We start from the raw sequence: 20,207 nt of genomic DNA, 5'->3' as shown, positions 1-20,207 counted from the left end.
GAGGCCCGGCCGCACGTAGCCGGAACCGAGGCCGGGGCCGGGCCGCGCCGGCGCCGCGGAGGGAGGGAGGGTGGGGTGGGCAGGGAAGGGGGCGCGGGGCCGGGCCGCGCTCCCGGCCGTGCGGAGGCCGGTGGTCGGTGCCCCGGGGGGGGTTGGGGGGGGTGGGCGGGCGGGGGAGGCCCGGCCTCGGCGCCACCATGACTCTGGAGTCCATGATGGCCTGTTGCCTGAGCGACGAGGTGAAGGAGTCGAAGCGCATCAACGCCGAGATCGAGAAGCAGTTGCGGAGGGACAAGCGCGACGCCCGCCGCGAGCTGAAGCTGCTGCTGCTGGGTGAGAAGAGCCCGGCCCGGCCTGGCCGCGCCGCGGGGCCTCGGCCCTGCCCCGGCCGCGGGGCTTGACAGGTCCCGGTGGCCGCGCCCGGGCGGTGGTTGTTGGAGGGAGGGGGGGGGGTGAGGCCGGGGCTGTCCCCGCCTCGGAGCCCCGCGCTCGGGGGGGGGGGACGGGGACGAGGGGGGGGGATGTGTTGTTGGCTGCCCTTTGTGTGGGTTTTGCGGCGTATTGTGTGTCCAAATGGGGTTTGACATGAGGAGGAACGGTGAGGATGAAGTAATACAATGATCGAGAGTGATTTCGGCTCGAACGCGGGTGTGTGTGGAAATAGGCTTGAGGAAACGCTTCCCGGAGCCGGCCTTTATCAGCGGGCGGGATCCAGGGATGGAGTTGATGCTTTTTGGTATCCATAGAATCATGGAATGGGTTGGGTTGGAAAGAACCTTAAAGCTCCTCCAGCTCCAACCCCCTGCCACGGGCAGGGACACCTTCCACTAGAGCAGGTTGCTCCAAGCCCCTGTGTCCAACCTGGCCTTGAACACTGCCAGGAATGGGGCAGCCACAGCTTCTCTGGGAAAAGTCTGTGCCAGCACCTCACCATAAGGAAGAATTTCCATAGGAAGAATTCCCAGGCCTTGGGTGAACGTCTGTGGAAAAATCATCTTCCAGCTCCTAAAGCACAGAATTCCCCTTGTGCTGCCCAGGGAGGGCTGGTGGGGTTGGGAGCTTGGGGTAGTGGATCTAAGAGAAACAAAGCAGTGGGAGCCCAGGAGAGCTGGGGCTGAGGAGGAAATGGCTCTGGTGCTCTTTGGAGGTAGAAATCACCTGTGCAGTGATAAGGGTGTAGGTGTGAGATGGAAATGGAGTGGTTGTGTGTGGTGGTGCAGATGGATAAATAACTACTCCGTGTTGAGATAAGGTTTACAAGGATGAGGAATCAGTTCCAAGAGCAGCCAGCTAAGATTTGGGGCGTTGACATCCCTCTGCAGCAGGGAGTTTGGTGTCCAGGGAGCCCTCAAATCTGAACTTGGATTTCAGTTTTTGTGGCTGCTGTGATGTATCGTTGCTTGTGCGTGTGTCCTGCTTTGTGTCTGGAATATCCCATCATCTGGAGCTGAAACATGGAGCAGATACGTTGGATTGAGTCTGTTGGGAGCTGCCCGTCGAGGTACAGGGCAGGGATTAGGATGATCCTGGGAGCACAAATAGCCAACTTCCCAGGAGTGAAGTGAGGCTGGGGCTGCCTCTGGAGGGCTGTGTCGTGGCAATGAAGTGAAGGCCAGAGCTTTCCTCCCCCCCTGCATCCTCGGTGGTTGACGTGTTGCTGTGCTTCAGGTGAAGGATAAAATCCAGGGCTTGGTCTTTGTGCTCTCCAGAGCTGCTGGGGCAGCTTCTGGAAGACATCCTGTGCATGTCTTACATGTGTCTCCTGCTTCCTGAAAGCAGGCCCACAGAAGCAGGCGTTTCAAAATAGGTTGGCACCATAGGATAGATCTGGGTTAAGAAGATCCCACTGGATCTAAAGATTTCACTTTAGGAATGATCCCAATTGCTCAAGAATCCTTTCTGCGTTTCTGAGAGATGCAGCTCGGTGCGATTCAGCATCAGATTTGCAGAACAAAAGCTCTATAGGAGGTGGTTAATATTGAATGAGCAGCATTCCCGGTTCTAGGATGTGCCTGCTGGGTGCTTTGCACTGGAGACAGCACAATTCCCACCTTCACCCGTGGCAGGTAGTGAGTGTTCTCCCTCCTTGACGTAACTGTGCTTTCAGGGGTTTCTTTCTTGCTATTACGTGGAGCATTTCCATCCACCACTATTAGCGATGGTGTTAGCGAGAGGCCTCTCCCAAACCCTCCAGATTCTAGAGTGTGTGTCTGGAGGGAATTTCTGCCTCCCAGAAACTTCATTCATTTTCCTTGTCACTTCATTCAGTGACAGTTTGTTGCTTGAAGCCTGAACCAGAACATTGGGGTGAGGAGGAACAGTGGGAATCGATGATGCACCAGGTAGTAAGAACTCTGATTTCAAGGTGTTGGACGTTGCCCTCTGCTATAAGGTGGTTGTTCCTCTTTGTACTGGGTGGGGAGGGGGGAGTATCTTTTACTTGGGCTTCAGCATGTTGCCTACAAGTGCCCGTGAGGGCCTCAGGGCTTGTTCCCAACGTGGGGTGAGCTGTTGTTTTCACCCTTTGACAGCTGAAACGGGGAGTTCACGTTGCCTCAATGTTAGCAGATGAAATGAGGTTCTTGTGCTCTTTGAAATCTCGGGTGGGTGAAAGCAAAAAGCACCTTTCGACAAAAAACCAACCCAAAAGATGGTTGCTGGTGGGGTGACAGCAGAAGGTGTGTGTGAGCTCTGGTGCTGAGGTTTCTCTTAGGGGTTTGGTATCAGAATGCTTTGAAGCACGACGTCTTTTCTTCCCTCCCTCACTTCTGGTCGCTGTGGTAAGCAACAAGGAAGCATTTCTCACCACAGTGAGAGAAACCACAAAAGATTTCAGTTTCCATTTCCCCCCCCCCCCATATTATGGGATAGCTTTCTGTTTGAGAGCTTTTGCTGCCTGTTAATGGTGTTTCTAATGTTAATTCCTATCCGTGCTGCTAGGATTTCTGTCAGAGCTCGGCTATGGGGGGAGCTTGTTTGGTTTAAACATGCTGCTTCTGTGCTCCCTGCTTTTATGTGAGCGTATTTATTTGTTTGCCTTTTAGCCTGGCACTACAAACAGGAGAAACTGAGAATCTACCTGGGAGTAGTAACTGTGGAGTGTGATGAATGAGATCCTGGCTTAATACAGCGCGTCCCTGGTGTGAGGATACCTGGTGGGGCCAGGACTTGTTGCTTATGTGATGGGTTTTAGTTTTTGCTCTCAGTGAGTTGGGCCAGTGTATGAAAGAGGGGTTTTTGTATGTATATTCTGTCTGTTGATAGCAAAGTTTTGGAAGATTGAGTAAAAGTACTTGAGAGAAGCATCGGTGGTAGATGTTTAAGCTCTTGGCTGGGGGCTGAAGTGTGGAGGGGTGCAATGGTACCAAGGCCTGACCTGTGTGTCCTCTCACAAAAGGTACTGGTATATACGGAGTGGCAGTTGCTGGGCTGTTCCATAACACTGCTGGAATCCCAGAATCCCAGCCTGGTTTGGGTTGAAGGGACCTTAAAGCTCCTCCAGCTCCATCCCCCTGCCACGGGCAGGGACACCTTCCACTAGAGCAGGTTGCTCCAAGCCCCTGTGTCCAACCTGGCCTTGAACACTGCCAGGGATGGGGCAGCCACAGCTTCTCTGGGAAAAGTCTGTGCCAGCGCCTCAGCACCCTCACAGGGAAGAGGTTCTGCCTCAGAGCTCATCTCAATCTCCCCTCTGGCAGGTTAAAGCCATTCCCCTTGTCCTGTCCCTACAGGCCCTTGTCCAAAGCCCCTCTCCAGGTTTCCTGGAGCCCCTTTAGGCACTGGAGCTGCTCTAAGGTCTCCCTGGAATCACGACTCTAACCAGGCTGTGTATCAGCTTCAATACTTTACCTGCTGATGGTTTTTTCTCTTACTTACAGTGTTAGAAAGCTCCCCACTATCTCGTTATCTCCTCTGTTGGCCTTCACATGCTCAGCAACACTTCTCTGGGGCCATAAATGTAGGAGTGGGAGGGCCTGCCTCGCTGAGTGTGCAGGAAGCAGCTGACAGGGCCAGGCTGAAGGTGCTCTGTCTTTCCCTCCCGTGTGCTCTAAGCCCTGGTGTCCCTGGGGCAGCAAACCCATGGGAGGAGGAGCAGGTAGCCCTGGCGAGCGGCCTCCAGTCTCTAAGAGCTCCAGACCCTGCACAGGGAGCTGCGAGCAACATCCTCCTCTGCTCTCCCCTCTTGTTAACTCTCTAATACCCGGAGGCCACAAGCACTGTTAGAGGTACCTCGCCCCAATGATGATTCTCATTTCAGCCCAAACATCCCAGTTTGGGATGCTGAGCAGATCTCCCGCCATGGTTGCTCACATCCCATGGAGAATCCGGTTGTTTCTTGAGCTCCTTTCTCCTTTAGAGCTGATTTATTCTGGTTGCGTTCTGAGAAAAGCCACGTTTTCTCTAAGATCAAGAGCCTTTTGTGCCAAACCAGAGCGAAATGCCCGAGCAAACGGCCTTCCCCTGGTGCTCTCCATTGGCAGGATCCCCAACTGGAGCGTGCTGCTGGGATTGTAGCATCTTACTGGAGTATCTGGGAATAGGTCAGGTGTGACGGACCAGGGCCTTTTGACGCAGAACGGGTGGGAGGAGCTGTAACGTGAGAGGTGGAAGAAGAACCAGAGCTGCTTGTGAAGGCTGCTCGGAAGGACAAGATGTCTTCCTGTGCTCTGAGCTTCGTGGTGGGGATGAGCAGGACCAGCCAGAGTGGCCTTGAGCATCCTGGAAAGCAGCTCAAACAGTGCTTGGAAGCCGTGTGTGCTCGGGAGGAGCAATAAGGAGCGTTTGAGGCATGATGGGACGGATGTTAGATGCTTTCTTCCTCAGCAACCCTTGCTCCTGATGGCTCTTAACTCTCTCTCTTTTGCTCTGTAGGCACTGGGGAGAGTGGAAAGAGCACGTTCATTAAGCAAATGCGTATCATTCATGGCTCAGGCTACTCTGAAGAGGACAAAAAAGGCTTCACCAAGCTGGTGTACCAGAACATCTTCACTGCCATGCAGTCTATGATCAGGGCCATGGAAACCCTGAAGATTCTGTACAAATACGAACAGAACAAGGTAAGTTGCTCCCACTTTTTGCACGTGTCTTTAGGCACTGGGGATTCTAGGGCTTGACTCCAAAGTTCCTTGTGTCCTCCTGCATGGCAATCGCAACCTCTGGGCAGTGTTTCCCAGAGATGTTTTGTGCTCAATGATTGCTTTTTAGGCCATTTTGGGCTCTCTGTGAGCAATACCCACTGCTTCTGACCCCTGTCAACACCCCCTTTTGAACTTCTCTTTCTCTTTCTGTCTTTCCTCTTCGTTCTCCAGGCCAATGCAGTGCTGATCCGGGAAGTGGATGTAGAAAAGGTCATGACATTTGAGCAGCCATATGTAAGTGCAATTAAAACATTGTGGAATGACCCTGGAATCCAAGAGTGTTATGACAGGAGAAGAGAATATCAGCTTTCTGACTCAGCTAAATAGTAAGTACCTACTCACTGGTAGATGGGAGTGATGCTCTAACAAATAATACCTGTCCAGTTGTTTGATGGAAGCCTAGAGTTGGTTCCAGAGGGCAGGAATACTGCTGTGGATTTCCCTATGTTATTTCAAGTACCTCCTCTCTTTTTCCCTGAGGTGGGTGAGTCTTGCTGGTGGTTTAGACAAGCTGCACAGCCTCTGCTGGCCACATGGATTGGGATAAAAGCTGTAGGCACATGAGAAAGGCCCTTTGCCTCCATCAGCCAGAAATATCCTTAGGAAAAGTTAAGCTGAAAGAGCAGTGGGAGCAGGAACCTGCAACTTGTTTGAATCTGGCTCCACAAGGCAAAGAGCTGCACTGGAGAAGCTGTGTTTGTTTTGGGGGTAGATTTAGATCTGGAAATTCCTCACCATTTCCTACTTTTCCTGAGGGTAAGAGGGGTTGTGGGGGGTGATAAGGACAGTTGTTGACACATCTCCTTCTGGATCTACCTGAGGATTCAATCTCTACCTTACACCATCTAGTTTGGCCCTTGTACTTAGACAAGCAGAAGCGTTGCTCTCTCTCTTCAGGTTTGTGCTTTGGTCTGTAACTTCCTGGTGTCTGGTTTGACAGATGACATAGGTTTGCTTGTTATTAAATAGAAAACCTCAGATGAGACTTAATCTGAACCAAAAGCATCCCTGAACTTCAGCTTTCTCTCTCTGAAGCTTGTCTGCCACACTCCTCTGCTGTCCTTGCTGGTCCTGTTTCTCCCCGAAGCAGATGGCTGGTGAATTAGTGTTCCCCAAAGATTTATTCCCATATTTGAAGTGGTGCAGGCGACTTTTGCTTTTCTTGTTGAGCCAGGGAAAACCTAAAGGGGTTTCAAGACGTGTCTTTATGTGCTGCAACCTCAGGCAGTTTGGTCTTTCCCTTCCTGTAGCTATCTCAGCGACGTGGATCGTATCGCTACCCCGGGATATCTACCAACTCAGCAAGATGTGCTACGGGTTCGAGTTCCTACAACTGGGATCATAGAGTACCCCTTTGACCTAGAGAATATTATCTTCAGGTACTGAAGGTGTATTCGTGTTACAGCTGAACTCAGAGAGGAGGGAGATTGCTTTAGAGTGGCCCCGTGCTTGGGTGGATGGATGTGCTGGGATGTGCTGAAGCATCTGCTGAAGGCTGCTGCTGCAATGGGGATGGTGTAACATGATGAAGGGAAAGCTTCAAGCTGTGAAACAGAATCAATGACACTTAAAGCCCAACTAACCATCTTGCAAGGATCTTGGGAGGGATTACATTGCATGTGAGGAGTGAACTGGTAGGAGTTTAAGCCACCGATGGGATGGGGGAAGGCTTGGTCTGGGAGTGAAATGTATTTCCCTTTAAGAATGCTGAGCTCAAACAACCTTGACCAGTTATTTCTCCTTCAAAAAGAGACCACTTGCTGTGTAGAAATCCTTCAGAGGTGGTTTTCTGTGCCCTCCTCGTGCTCTCAGGGTGACACCAAAGCTCTCTGCCTGTGCTGCTGCAGTACTAGGTGGCATTTGGTGGCTTAAGTCTGGCCATCCTGTCAGTTAGAGGTATTTCTGGAGCAGGGTAGTGTGTAAACCTGCTGGTTTTGTTAGCAAGCACATCTTCCATCCCCATGCCAAATTAAATTGAGTGGCAAAGAGCCACGTTGCTTCTCATCCTTTGTGTTCAGCTAGAGAACTGCAGCCACTTCCGTGCTACCATGTGTGTTTCTCTTCCTTAGAATGGTGGATGTTGGAGGGCAAAGATCAGAACGAAGGAAGTGGATCCATTGCTTTGAAAATGTGACTTCCATCATGTTTTTAGTAGCACTTAGTGAATATGACCAAGTTCTGGTGGAATCTGATAACGAGGTAAGCCAAAGAATGGGAACTCAGCAGGAAGGTGCAAGGAAAGGAGGAATGTCTTTAGCTTCTGGAGGCTGGTACCAAAGTTGGATTAGCATCTATTGCTGCTTTTGGCCTCCAGTTCATCCTGTTGCAAAGGGAACATGAGCCTCGATGGGTCATGATGTCCCTGAGGATGGAGAATGTGTAGAGCATTCGGATCATCAGGACTTCTGAAGTAATCCTCAAATACTGTGTAATTGCTGAGTTTGTGTGCCTGGGAATGCTCCTAAAACCCCCCCATTCCTCCTTTCCACACGGACTGACTCCGTGCTGTGACTGCTGTCTTTTTAGGTAGTGCCTGCTCTCTTTGAAGGTGCAACACTGAATCTTTACACTTGCTAAGAGACTAAAAAAATGCCATTAGGTAACAGCAGTGATTCCTTTTCTACAGACAAAACATGTTCACAGAGTCCTCTCACATGACTCTCGCAGCATAAAATGACTCTTAAGGCTTTTGATCTCAAGGGTTTGCCAATTAAATGAAGCTGGAGTCCATCAGATCTTGCATTTCCTTTCCATTTACTGGTGCAGCTTGAGCCAGAACCTACCTGGGGCCAAAGGATTCTGCATCAGTATCCAAGATCCTGGATTGCCACAGATCTGAGTGCAGGCAGCAGCAAAGCATCTCAGTGTGCTCCTTTGTGGCAACAAGGCTTTCTCTTCTCTCTTTCAGAACCGGATGGAAGAGAGTAAAGCCCTCTTTCGAACCATTATCACTTACCCATGGTTCCAAAACTCTTCTGTTATCCTCTTTCTCAACAAGAAAGATCTGTTGGAAGACAAGATCCTATATTCCCACCTTGTCGACTATTTCCCGGAGTTTGATGGTGAGTGGTTTGCAAGGAGGAACGTTCTTATCTAGAAGAAGGGGTTGGAGGTGGTTTGGGCAGGACTGTGTTTGGTTTTGAACGAAATCGCAGCTCTAGAGATGGGCAAAACATCTGAATTGGGGAAGGAATAGCTACAGCAAGGAGAAGATGGTACCAAAGTGTCTTAATCATCTGGAGATAACTGGAATCTGATGGAATAAGCCTCTCCTAGACGAAGAATTACTCCTCCTGCCCTCAGGATGCACTTCAGGGTGTTATGGAAGTCTGGCTTTCCTACCTGTGTGCTTGTGCAGAAACCCAGTTCATAAACCCCATTCACTGGTGTACTGGGCACTTCGATCCTGTAGTCAAGAGGTGACTTGACTCCTTGTTTTAAGAAACTGCCTGCTCAAATACCCAACTCGTTCACATGATGGTGCTGCAGATCTCAGAGTGAATTCTGCCTGTGTGCCATCTGCAGCTGTGGTCAGCCAGGGTCGGTGTGAAACAGGGAAATTGCTGTTGGAAACACAACTCCTCAGCCCAAATCGTGCTTCAGGCTTTTCAGTTGAGTGCGTTTAAAGCTGGCTGGTAACATCTGTGCAGAGCTTTAGATACTTACAGAGGAGATTGAGGTGAGCTCTTAGGCAAGAAGCTCTTCCCTGTGAGGGTGGTGGGACACTGGAATGGGTTGACCGGAGAAGCTGTGGCTGCCCCATCCCTGGCAGTGTTCAAGGCCAGGTTGGACACAGGGGCTTGGAGCAACCTGCTCTAGTGGAAGGTGTCCCTGCCCGTGACAGGGGGTTGGAGCTGGATGAGATTTAAGGTCCTTTCCAACCCAAACCAGTGTGGGGTTGCTGGGTCGGTGGTAACTGGTGTCTCTGTTCGCCGCAGGCCCGCAGAGGGATGCACAGGCAGCCCGGGAGTTCATTCTCAAGATGTTTGTGGATTTAAATCCCGACAGTGATAAAATCATCTATTCCCACTTCACATGTGCCACAGACACGGAAAACATCCGTTTCGTCTTCGCAGCTGTCAAGGACACCATCCTACAGCTCAACCTGAAGGAATACAACCTGGTTTGACCCCGCTCTGCTCTCGGCCCCTTCGAGAGGCTTCGTTGGGAAGAAAAGACAAAACAAGAAAGTTTCCAGATGACAGGAAAACCACAAAAGTTTTAATTCTTTTTTTTTTTTTTTTTTTTTTGGTTTTTTTTGTTTTTTTTTTGTTTTTTTTTGTTTTTTTTGGGGTTTTTTTTTCATGATGTAATGATTGCAAATTGTCTGACCTGTGGAGTGGCACGTGCTCAGTGTTACCCTGGAGCCTCATGTCTCTGTCCACAGAGTAGTTGATTTCCTATTTTAACAAGATTGCTTTGATTTCACAAGTTAACGGGGATATGCCTCATCTCTTCAGCACCTTGCTTACTTCTTACGTTCTGCCAACTTAAAGCAGCCTCATCTTGAGCTTTCCTTTGTTGCTTAGCCACTTTTTGCCCCCCCCCCTCCCCTTTTCCCCTCTCCTTTTCATTGCCATGGTATATATATAAATATATATATAAAAACAACCCCCAACTTTCCAGCTGAGATTGTGAATTCACTGGACTGTGGGAGTGCAGAATGCTACTGGGCCCTTTGCCTCGTGCGATGGGTGCCTCTGGTGTCAGTTGTTAACCCTGCTTGCTTCTTGCCCTTCCCTTTCCCTTCCCCAGGACACGCTCCATGGTTCACTGTGATGAAACGTTGGGGAGGAGCAATTGCTCTCCAACCATTGTGCAAAAAAACTAAAAAAGACCCCACACAAGAAAAAGGCAAACCACCACCACCACCACCACCAAAAGCCATCACTTTTTCCATTCTTTATATGTTCTAGTTCTGAGTTTATTTTGTTTTCTTATCAATTATAAAAGGTATGGAGACTGTGATTATTTTTTTTTTTTCTTTTTTTTTCTTTTTTTTTTTTTTCTTAAATTATTGATGTTCTATACATAGTTTGCTACGTGTTGCTGTATTTTGTTCATGGACTACAAATGATGGAAGCTCTTGGAGCACTAGCTGCTGAGCCTGGGGAAGTGCCTGACTGTAATTTGTTCTTTTTGTTATTTGGTTTGAATTTGAGCTTCGCTTTTCTTTTCGATTGCTCACCCCCAGCCCCACATCCTCCCCCTCCCCACACACCACAAGGCTCCATTTTTGCAGAGAGCAAACGTAGGTCTTGCTGAGTAGAGAGTGGTGGGTGACATGGAGCAGCTTCTGCGGGCAGCGCGTCTCCAAAGCGCGCCGAGGAGTTGTGGCATCTCACCCTCACGCTTGGGCTGGATGGGAAATCTTTAGTCTCGTGCCACCCTCGAGTCCTTTTCTTGCTGCTAGTAGCAAACAAGCCTTGATTTATTGTTCTGTGCCAGTGTGTTGAATTGACTTGGTAAGAATTCCTTGGTCCTGTCCAGCTTGGAGGTTCCTAGGAAGGACCGGAGTTGGTTCGTGACCAACTTTGGGATGGAGGGAGGATTCTTACTTGAAAAGCTTGAGGCTGGAGGGAGGAGCAGTTCTCCCTCACCTCTTTATGCATTCCCCATAGGCACATGCTGCTGGGTTTCTCTTGAGAGGAGTAGGGATCCTCTTTGGAAGACTTGCACACAAACTTGTGCTGAGTTGCAGTGTCGCGGCTGGAGCAGCCGGCGCTGTGGGAGCAGGGAGCTCTGCTGTGCTGGCAGCAGGAGAGCAGAGAGCAGGCTCTGCTGGTGCAGGTGGAAGGTAGAGCAGCAGCACTTGTGGGTTCTCGCTGCCAAATGGAACTCCACTAAGCAGAAGGATGTGAAGCCTTTGCACATTGGAGAGCTGAGGCAAGTGAACAGACGTGCTGCAGAGCTGCTGCCAGCCTGGAAAGGAACTGCAGAGGCAAGGAGCAGGGATAGGAAGCAGGGAAACCTGACCCACCGCTGGCTATGTGTTGTTCAGCATCATTAACGCTTCTCTTTCAATTCCAACCAGTAGCATCGGGTCCAAATTCTCTGGCTCAAGCAGGTTGCCCCCTTGAAGGCCTGAAGGTGGAGACAGGAGCTGCACTGTTGAAGGGGGGCTGTTGATATTTTGTCTCTTTTGTAGACAGAGCACTACATCAGTGTTTTGCACAACATGTAAGAGTCAATCTTAACTGTCTGAGATGCTTTGATCTAGAACACTACAGTACGGAGGGACAGCGTTGTGGTTTTAGGTCCCTCTTGGCAGGGAAGCCTCTGATGTCTCAGAGCACTACAGGAGAAAGGAAGCTCTGCTCAGAGCCACGAGAGAGCTCGAGGTGGAGCAGGAGCCACGGGACCAACAGTTGAAGAGCCAGTGTGGCTGAGCAGTGGTGCTGGGGGAGCACAGCATCTCTTTCGAGTAGCCACGCTCTGGCCTGCATGGAACACTTGGGAGGAAGGAGAGGGATTCCCATGTGTCAGACAGCTTTGCATCAATTTTACTGCTTGGATTTCTTTTTGTCTTTATGCCAAAATGATCCATTTTGTAGAAACTGTCCTATAAAGAGGAATTTATAATCATCCGGGTGTATTCTAAGTGCTGCTCAGCCGAAGCAGATGGCAGCAGCAGCCTCTTCTGTGATCCTCTTGGAAATGGTTCACACTACAACTATTGCCAGCACAAACCTGGCGCTGAGATACACAGGTTCTTGGGAATAACTTCCCAGAAGTTCTTTTCCAAGGTGAATGATGGTGGTACTTCCACTTGAATCAGAAACTCCTTGGGTTTGTATCCTTCCCTTCTTGAAGAGCTGCTGCCCTGGCACAGGAGGAGGGATTTTTGGCTTCTGTCTCTCGCAGAGGGACTCTGTGTTGTGTGGGAGCTGTTGAGGCTGTGGGCACAAGGAGTTAGGGGGGTGAGTACCGTGCTGAGCAACTCCTTGGTGTAGCTGTTGGCCTGGTGACTGACTTGGCGTGGTGGTTACTGCAGAGGGAAGGGGAGAACGTTCCGCGTTGGCTCTTAGGAGTTCTGAACCGTCATTTGGAATTAGGCAGGGAATGGGTCGGACTCATACGTGTGATCCAGAGTTGTCCATGGGCTGTGTTCCATGTGAGAAGATCCCAGTGTTGGCACGTGTTTGTCTGAGCACAAGGGAGCTCGTGTGCCTCCGGCTTGGCCAGCGCCGCGTTGCTGCAGCGCTGGTTCGCATCTCTCTTGGCTGGTCCTTTGGCAAAGACCTGCCCCAGCAAAAGTGCCAAACCCGAAACCAAATTTGCCTCTTATGCCCTTTTTCCATAAGTGAGGCCAGTTGGAATGTTCTGCAGGTTGAGACCGTCGGGAAAGAGGTGGAATTGGGTTCTTGGGGATAACCTCTCGGATCTTGAGCCCGCGGATGCGGTCTCTGGGCCAACCTCTGCTCTTTGTTCTGCTGAAGAAACCAACTTTGAACCAGTTGGGAACTTGAGGCGAGGAGCATCCTGCTTTCCTTCTGCCATTCCAGATGGATTGGAGCAACAGCCCCTTCCCGCTTCAGCGTGTCACATAGCTCCTGCCCCTCTCCCCTCTCCCGGAGGTGGATTCCTTGGTCTCTTGTTGTTGCTTCCTCGCAGTGTCGGCCTTGCGTTCCACTATGGGTTTTCTTCATGTGTTTTTCTTGGTTTTAAAAAAAAAAAAAAAAAAATGAAAAAAAAAAAAGGTTAAAAAAACACTTATATATATATATATAAATATATATAGAGTACTTGCAGAGTGTGCTGCCCGTTGTGTCGTTCTGTACAGAGCCCAGGTCGTGAGAGTCCAGCCGAGATCAAGTGTGTTCTGCAGCACCCAGTTATTGAAGAGTATGGTTTGTGCCAATGCCCCTTCTTTAGTAGTGCCAGAGACTCTTGCCAAGTGCCAATGTGGTGGAACTTCTTTGGTTAGACTTGTATCTTCTCATTTCAGACCATTTCAACATTAGCCTCTTGAAAAGGATCCTCTCTCCAACGCTGTTTTTAAACCTTGTCCTTTGCAGTGCATGTATTGTTGTGCGTGTTGGGGTGGGAGGGAGGGCAGAGGGGAGGGGAAAGGAGTTGCTGAATAAGATGCCCACTGTCCGGATCTGTTCAGGCTCCAAAGTGTCTCATTCCAGTCCAGGAGTGGGCTTGTTTCTTGCAATGATCCCACTCTGACTGCTGGGCAACAACCCCCTTAGGACAGAAATCTCGGATGGAAAAAAAGAAACAAAACCACATGGATTTTCATATCTTTCTCCTGAAATAAAACTCTCTGTTTGAAATTGGAATAAATTTTGTTCCTAAAAGCCCTGGTGGTCCTGGATGTGTTTCTTCATTGCTTGCCTTCTGCTTAGCTCCAACAGGATCTGTGCGACCTGCAGCCCCTTGAGGCTAAAAACATTGGAAAACCAGGATTCGGGCATAAAACAAAGTGGTTTGGTCACTAGAAGGTAAAATGTTCAGGAACTATATAGAACACTGATGGGTGGGCAGAGGCTGACTTGGCTTTGAAGCTGTGGGGACTTAGTTTTCCAGGATTTGGGAGCAGAATTGCTCAGTGGAGTTGTCCGACTGCCTCTTCCTGCAGCGTTGTCCCGTTTCTTGCAGGGTATCCATTGCCAATAGGAGGAATATGGGAAGCAAACCTGCTTCCAGTCTTGTCTGTTGGCAACACAGGCTGAGCCATGGACCACTGCTCAATCCATCCCTTCAGGAGCCCAGGGATGCGATGGATGTGGTTGTGTTTCCACAACGGGGTTTCCTGGGATGGAGTTCCTGGAGTTTCATCCTCCTTCCCGAGGATCGTTCCCTAGGAATTCCACATTAAACTACTTGGGAGAGTCGAGATGCCTGAATGTCCTTGTGTTTGCAGGAAGCTGCAGCCACGGAGGTTCTGCTCCCTTCTGTGTCACATCCAAATGAAGCTGCAGCCAGAGGAACTTGAGCTTCATCTTCAGCCACGGAAGATCCCTCCAGCACTGCAGGTACTTGTGTCCTTGCTCCAAGCCTTCTCCTTGCTCCAAGCCTTCTCCTTGCACTGGGGGAAGGTGCTGGGAGCTCAGCATCCTGCTGGGAATGCTTTATTCCAGCTGTGCTTGGGGGGCCCTTGGGAAAAGCAGCAACGGGAGCCTTGGCTCGTCCTGCACCAGCCCCTGTGGGCACACACACTGTGCTGCCCATCCCTGGCAGTGCCCAAGGCCAGGTTGGAGCAACCTGGTCCAGTGGAAGGTGTCCCTGCCCATGGCAGGGGGGTGGAACTGGAGCCTTAAGGTCCTTTTCCAACCCAAACCAGGCTGGGATTTGGGCTGGGAAAGCATCTGGGTAAGCCCAAGGTGGGTGAGGATGTGGCTGGTGGCTGCACACCCCAATGGGTGCTGTTCCCTGCTCTCACCCACCACTGCTGCTCCCTTCATCTCGGCTCTGGATCTATAGCTCCTGGCCATGGAAATAAAGGGTGTTGGTAGGAAGCATCCAAAAAGCAGGTCCCTCCTGCTCTGCTGCTTCATGCAGACCTTCCGCGATGGCTTCGGTGAGGCTCTTAGGGAAGCAGAGGGGGTGTAGGATGGGAACATGCTTGGAATTCTTCAGGAAAGGATTTGGTTAGAAAAGAAATCTCAGCCCAACATCAGCTTTCCAGCGCTGGCCTCAGAGCAACCTGAATGGTGGGAAGATCCCTGGGGAAAGAGGTGCCATTCCCACCTTAGCCACCAGTTCACTTCCAACCTGCAGCTGGGGCTTTGCTCCAAAAGGTCTCTTTAGGGCTTTTTTTGGATCATTTCAGCAGTTCCTTAGACAGGACCTTGAAGAACACGTCCTGTTGGTAACCCAAAGAGGGCACTGTGGGCATGGAAACCCACAGCACCAACCTGCCCTCCCTCTGCACCACCAGCATCCCCAGCAGAAGTCACCAGTAACTGTTTGCTCACAGCTTTTCCTACCCCTGGGAATGACTGGGGGGAGCTTGGAGTGATTTGGAATTACTGGGATTGGGAAGTACCTGTTCTCTTAAACCCCTTGGGCTGGTGTTTTGCACCTAGAATCATGGTACGTAGTTGGAAGGGACCTCAAGGATCATCTGGTCCAACCTTTCCAGGCTAAGCGTGACCTCCACTGGCTGTCCCAGCACCGTGTCCAGCTGAATGTGATGTCCAACACTGGGGAATCACCACTTCCCTGGGGAGAATGATTCCAGTGGTGGTTGTTCCCATAGTGAAATGTTCCTCTTGTGTCCACTCTGAATCTTCCCTCTTCTTTGTATCCATTGAAATACTGGAACATGGTGCCAAGGTCTCCCCTGAGCCTCCTTTTCTCCAAGCCCTCAGGTCTCTCAGCCTTTCCTCTTGGCTTCCCAGTCCTTGGATCAGTTTTGAGGCCCTTCTCCCATTTTATGGGTCCCCAATGAGCTCATCCCTACATCTCTCTGGTGCTCCAGTACAACCAGAGAATCTCTGGAAGCTTTGGGGGTGGTTCTGTCCTGACCCACTGAACTGAGGGGTTTCAGGGACACAGTGCTTGGATGTTGTTGAGGAGCTGCTGTCACTGAATCCCAGCCTGGTTTGGGTTGGAAGGGACCTTAAAGCTCATCCAGTTCCAACCCCCTGCCATGGGCAGGGACACCTCCCACTAGAGCAGGTTGCTCCAAGCTCCATCCCACCACTTGGAATGGTGGGAGCCTGAGGGAAAGGAGGCCATGAGGCAGGGCAGAGGCTCCCAGCTTGGGACTGAGCTGTTGGAGCAGTCACTTGCTGGAGGCAGCATCCCAGAGAATTCCAAACCACAAGAGCAGGAAAAAGGCTCTCAAATGCAGACACCATTTATTGCTTCATGTGTTTTTACCCCACTGCAGCTACACGAGGAGGGGAGGAAGGAGGCAGCAGGTTGCAGAGGTTGGGCACGGGAGCAGCAGTAGTGAAGCAGGAGCTGAAACTGGGACAACCCTCAGGGCAGGGCTTGGGCAAAGCAGACCCAGGCAGCTGGTGTCCCAAAGGCGATGGGCAGGGACGAGGCTGCTCTTTGGATCCCCCCTGCTTCCCCAAGAGCCCCCAGTGCTTCACCTCACCCGGGGCTGTCACCACCCGGAGCTCGAGGAAGGGGAAATGGGAGGCAGGATGTGGTGGGAGTGAATGGGCACCATCCTCAGTGCCGCGGTTTGGCTTTGCCAGGGAGGAATCCGGCCGTGTCCGTGAGGAGCGGTGGAAGGTGCTTCCCGGGGAGGAGGGAAGGAAGAGCGGGAGGACGTGGGGCTCCGAGTGTGAGGTGTTCCAGGAGCAGGTTCATGATGACTTCATGATGCTGTTGGCCCAGGGCAGGAAAGGAGCGATGTGTGTGTAGAACCCGGGCCAGTTGTGGTGCCGGTAGGAGAAGATGCCGTAGGCTTTGTTGTTGCAGACCAGCGGGTCCCCAGCATCACCCTGTGAAAAGGAGGAGGAGAAATCCGCTGCTTTAGGTGGGATTCCCAGGGAAAGGGGCCTTTGCATCTGCAAACAACAGGGAGACTTCAGATACTGTGGCAGAACTTCCCCAGGAGCGGCTTGGACTCCTCCAAAGGGAGCAGCAGCACTGAAACTGAAAGCATCGCTTCACTTCTGCCCTTCTGCGCCTGCAGAGCACCACAGGGTGGTTGGACCTGATGATCTTAAAGGTCTTTTCCAACCTGGTGGATTCTCTGATCAGGTGCACTCAGACCAGCGAGGACATTTAGAGCAAACCCCTCTTTGCTGTGGGGAAAACCAGGATCCCCTTTGCCCCTTCTGCTTCACCCCAGGCTGAGCACAATGTGATGGAGGGGCTGAGCCTTGGAGAGCAAGACCCTTGTGCCAGGACAGCAGGAGAGGGATGCTGGGGAGGGAGCACGGATGGGGATGGAGGAACGGGACGAGAAGCAGCGATTGCAGATGGTACCCAAAGCACTTTAGCCCAAGGACTGACCTTCTCAGGCCCCTCAGAGGATGCGCTGAGGCCGCAGATGAGGTTCTCGGCCAGCCCAGGGGCCAGGCTCAGACAGTTCCTTTGCTTGATGATGGCGACGGGGGTTTGGCGCAGGGTGGCCGCGGGGGTCATGTGGCCCCAGCCCGTGATGCTGCACGGGATGCCCCCAGAGACTTTGGCCTTCTCAAAGGAGATGGTCCTGACGTGGTTGTTGGTGGTGGCATTGCCCTTTAGCTGAGACAGGGAGCAAAGGCAGAAGTAAGAGCTTGGTGCAGAAGTGATGAGGGTTGTCCCCTCCTGCTCCGTGTTGTGGGAGACGGGACTATGAGGAGCTCCAGCCACGTCGTTACCTTCAGCAAGAGGATGTCGTTTCCCTTCTTGGGGCTCGTGAAGCCTGGGTGACAATGGTACTGCTGCACCTCGAACCTCTGCCAGCTTTCCTCTCTCTTCTGGACCGTGTGGGCTCCCAGGATGACAGTCAGAGGCTTGTGGCTGGTAAAACCAAGCACATGGGGTGTCATGGAATCATGGAATGGGTTGGGTTGAAGGGCCCATAAAGCTCATCCAGCTCCAACCCCCTGCCACGGGCAGGGACACCTTCCACTAGAGCAGGTTGCTCCAAGCCCCTGTGTCCAACCTGGCCTTGGCCACTGCTTTAAGGAATGGTGGGAGCACAGGACACTTTGAGCAGCCACAGGGGTGGGAAGAGCTTGGCCACAGCCTTGAAGTGACTCCAAGCGTTAAGACCCACCCAGGAGCCATCACCCACCCCATGGGGGTACCAACCCAGGCAGAACTTACGCCAAGCACTGAGCCGCCGTCATCACCCAGCCTGGGGCCACCAGGAAGCCTCCGCAGAACTGCTGGTTCCTTCCTTGCACATAGGCCATGTAGGGTGTGGGGTGGGTCCTGGCCTCGTGGCCTCTGTCCCTCTGGTTCCAGGCAGAACCTGCAATGGATGGAGCCAAGGATAAGGCGATGGGAGCGCACGGGATGCGCTGTTGGGAATCCTCCTTCCCCAGCCCTCTCCCGGCCTCCAGGCTGCTCCACTCACTGGCTTGAGGCACTGGGCACATCACCAGCAGGACGGGGAGCAGGAGGTGCTGCAGGTCCTTCATGGCAGCAGTGGTGGGTGCCTGGAGGTGAGGTGCTGCCGGGGTCCTATCAGCACCCACTGAGGCTTTTATAGCCCGAGCTGAGCCTCCAGGAAACCACAGAAATCCGACTGATCTGATTCATGTCGCTGCAAACTGCACATCTCAGCGATCCCAGAGGGGAATTCACCAGCCTGAGCCCTGAGCATCAACCCACCTCCACCCTGGGCCTGGCCTGGCCTATCCCGTGTCCTCCTAGGGCCAGGTTTTAACCCTTTGCCTTTGAGCTGGAAGCTGGAGGGACCATACCCAGCCCCATCGCTGCCTCCTCCTCCCCTCCAGCCCATGGTGGTGGTTGTCGTGCGCTTGCAAACAGTTGATGTTATCAGGAGCTCTGCAAGAACAAGATGTGCCGCTTGATGAACAAGCCCCAAAGATGCTGCAGGGGCAGGGATGGACCCTCCTGCTCCTTCTCACTGGGTCAGGTCCTGGCCAATGGAGCTAAGTTGGTGTGAGGGCATCTCTAAGACCACACTGGTCATAGCTATGTGAGGGCAGAGAGATATAGATAGATATGGAAGTGGGGGTTATGGCAGCTCCATGAGGGCTCTTCCACCACGAGGCCTCTGTTCTGCACCAGCTTTGGGCTCTGCTTTGTGCAGCAAAACCCCATTCCAAGGGTTCCTTCCCAGATGTAATCGTTCACCATTAACCTGGGGGATTTGCTGCCTCTTGGAGCTGGTGCGGGAGAAGATGGGGGGGGGACACTTCCCTGATCCCAGGGGGACACGTTTGGGATCCTGCCCCTTCCCTGGAGCTGGTTGTGACCCTCTGGGTGTCCCTTTGCCTCCCCATTGGCGCCAGTGCAAGGTGGACGCTGGGCGCATCCGCGCCTTCGGCTGTGACGCAGCGGGACGGATCCGGATGGGGAACGGGGCCGCTGGTGCCCGTAAGCTCCTTTTCCCCTCTGCCCCCGCCCAGGCAAGCCCCGGGTTGAGCTGTTCTCGTGCGAAGGCTGCAACAGCCCCGGCTTCGAGGAAAACTCTGACGTGAGAACCCAGATAAGCTCTCGCAGGCTCTTTGCTCACAGATCTCCTCGCTGATAGCAGCCACCAGCCCGAGCCCAATGCTCCGGACCCTTCCCAGCTTTCCCTTCATCCCAGGCAAGAGCAGGGAGCTCCTGGACCACCGGCCACCTCCAGATGGTGCTGAGATGAGGCCGAGCATCCCGTTGCCTGAGTTACACACAGTTTCTGTGCACTTAAAATCCCCCGTTGGGTTTCCCCAGCACAAACCAGGCTGGGCTCCTCTTGAGCTTGCACGGATACCATCACCCCACACCAGCTCCGTTATCTACCAGTGCCTCTGTCCCTCGTCACCTCCTGGTTGTATATGAGATGCCACCAGGAACTGGCTGAACAATAAGACCAGGGCTCGGGGTTTAGGCCATGGAAGGAGGGGCTGGTGCAAGTTACTCAGCCTCTAGTGCAGCGGCTGCCTGAGGATGGTGCGGAGCATCCTTTGTGGGATGGGGCAGTTGTAAGCCCTGCTCACGGGGTGCTGCTGGGGCTGAGCTTCCCTTCCTGAGAGGGACAGGAACAAGCTCTGAGCAGAGAGCTCCGAGCTCGGGCTCGTCTTTGTCTCCTCCAGGGAAAGAGTTGGGTTTTCCCACTGTGCTTGTCATGGGAGGCAAGGAGGAAGTGGCATCGGGACAGGGACTTTTGTGAAGCCAGGTCTGTTATCAACCCTTTCAGAGACCGTAGCAGTGTCTCTACCCAGGACATCATGGAATCACAGACTGGTTTGGGTTGGAAGGGACCTTAAAGCTCATCCAGCCCCAACCTCCTGCCCCGGGCAGGGACACCTTCCACTAGAGCAGGTTGCTTCAAGCCCCTGTGTCCAACGTGGCCTGAGCATCCCATTGCTGTGCTGGAGATGAAGGTTTGTGGCTGCTGGAGGTGGCAGAGAGCTCTGAGTGTCCCGTGTTCACCATCCCAACCCGCCCTGCTCCCGGGGGAAGGCAGAAGAGACACAGTGGGCAATGCAG

General features: G+C 52.4%; 2 protein-coding genes across 2 annotated transcripts; one reads left to right on the top strand and one right to left on the bottom strand.

Annotated features, from left to right (window-relative positions):
* The first annotated feature begins 101 nt into the window (after nt 1-101).
* Nucleotides 102-13,444, top strand: LOC115618049 (guanine nucleotide-binding protein subunit alpha-11). The gene is made up of 7 exons (XM_030509174.1): nt 102-333; nt 4,873-5,057; nt 5,310-5,464; nt 6,389-6,517; nt 7,208-7,337; nt 8,047-8,200; nt 9,077-13,444. The coding sequence occupies exons 1-7, from the start codon at nt 198-200 to the stop codon at nt 9,265-9,267; spliced, it is 1,080 nt and encodes a 359-aa protein (XP_030365034.1). The 5' UTR covers nt 102-197; the 3' UTR covers nt 9,268-13,444.
* A 2,781-nt stretch (nt 13,445-16,225) lies between these two features.
* Nucleotides 16,226-18,184, bottom strand: LOC115618311 (granzyme G-like). Its single transcript, XM_030509751.1, has 4 exons — nt 17,868-18,184; nt 17,417-17,558; nt 17,067-17,300; nt 16,226-16,549 (listed from the first exon to the last, which is right to left on the bottom strand). The coding sequence occupies exons 1-4, from the start codon at nt 18,182-18,184 to the stop codon at nt 16,412-16,414; spliced, it is 831 nt and encodes a 276-aa protein (XP_030365611.1). The 3' UTR covers nt 16,226-16,411.
* Between the last annotated feature and the right edge of the window lie 2,023 nt (nt 18,185-20,207).

This window comes from Strigops habroptila, chromosome 20 (assembly GCF_004027225.2).
Source record: "Strigops habroptila isolate Jane chromosome 20, bStrHab1.2.pri, whole genome shotgun sequence".
In the NCBI taxonomy this organism is placed as follows: Eukaryota; Metazoa; Chordata; class Aves; order Psittaciformes; family Psittacidae; genus Strigops; species Strigops habroptila.
The sequence above is the reverse complement of the archived record's forward strand: the minus strand, read 5'-3'. Positions and strand labels throughout refer to the sequence as shown.

What these genes read in the sequence shown, in the direction of transcription:
- LOC115618311 (XM_030509751.1), bottom strand. Translation starts at nt 18,184, where the DNA reads ATGAAGGACCTGCAGCACCTCCTGCTCCCCGTCCTGCTGGTGATGTGC. An exon ending in ACGGCGGCTCAGTGCTTGGC is followed by an intron (nt 17,559 to 17,867) that starts GTAAGTTCTGCC and finishes TGGTTTTACCAG; the next exon opens with CCACAAGCCTCTGACTGTCA. An exon ending in ACGACATCCTCTTGCTGAAG is followed by an intron (nt 17,301 to 17,416) that starts GTAACGACGTGG and finishes TCCCTGTCTCAG; the next exon opens with CTAAAGGGCAATGCCACCAC.
- LOC115618049 (XM_030509174.1), top strand. Translation starts at nt 198, where the DNA reads ATGACTCTGGAGTCCATGATGGCCTGTTGCCTGAGCGACGAGGTGAAG. An exon ending in CTTTCTGACTCAGCTAAATA is followed by an intron (nt 5,465 to 6,388) that starts GTAAGTACCTAC and finishes CCCTTCCTGTAG; the next exon opens with CTATCTCAGCGACGTGGATC. An exon ending in CTAGAGAATATTATCTTCAG is followed by an intron (nt 6,518 to 7,207) that starts GTACTGAAGGTG and finishes TCTCTTCCTTAG; the next exon opens with AATGGTGGATGTTGGAGGGC.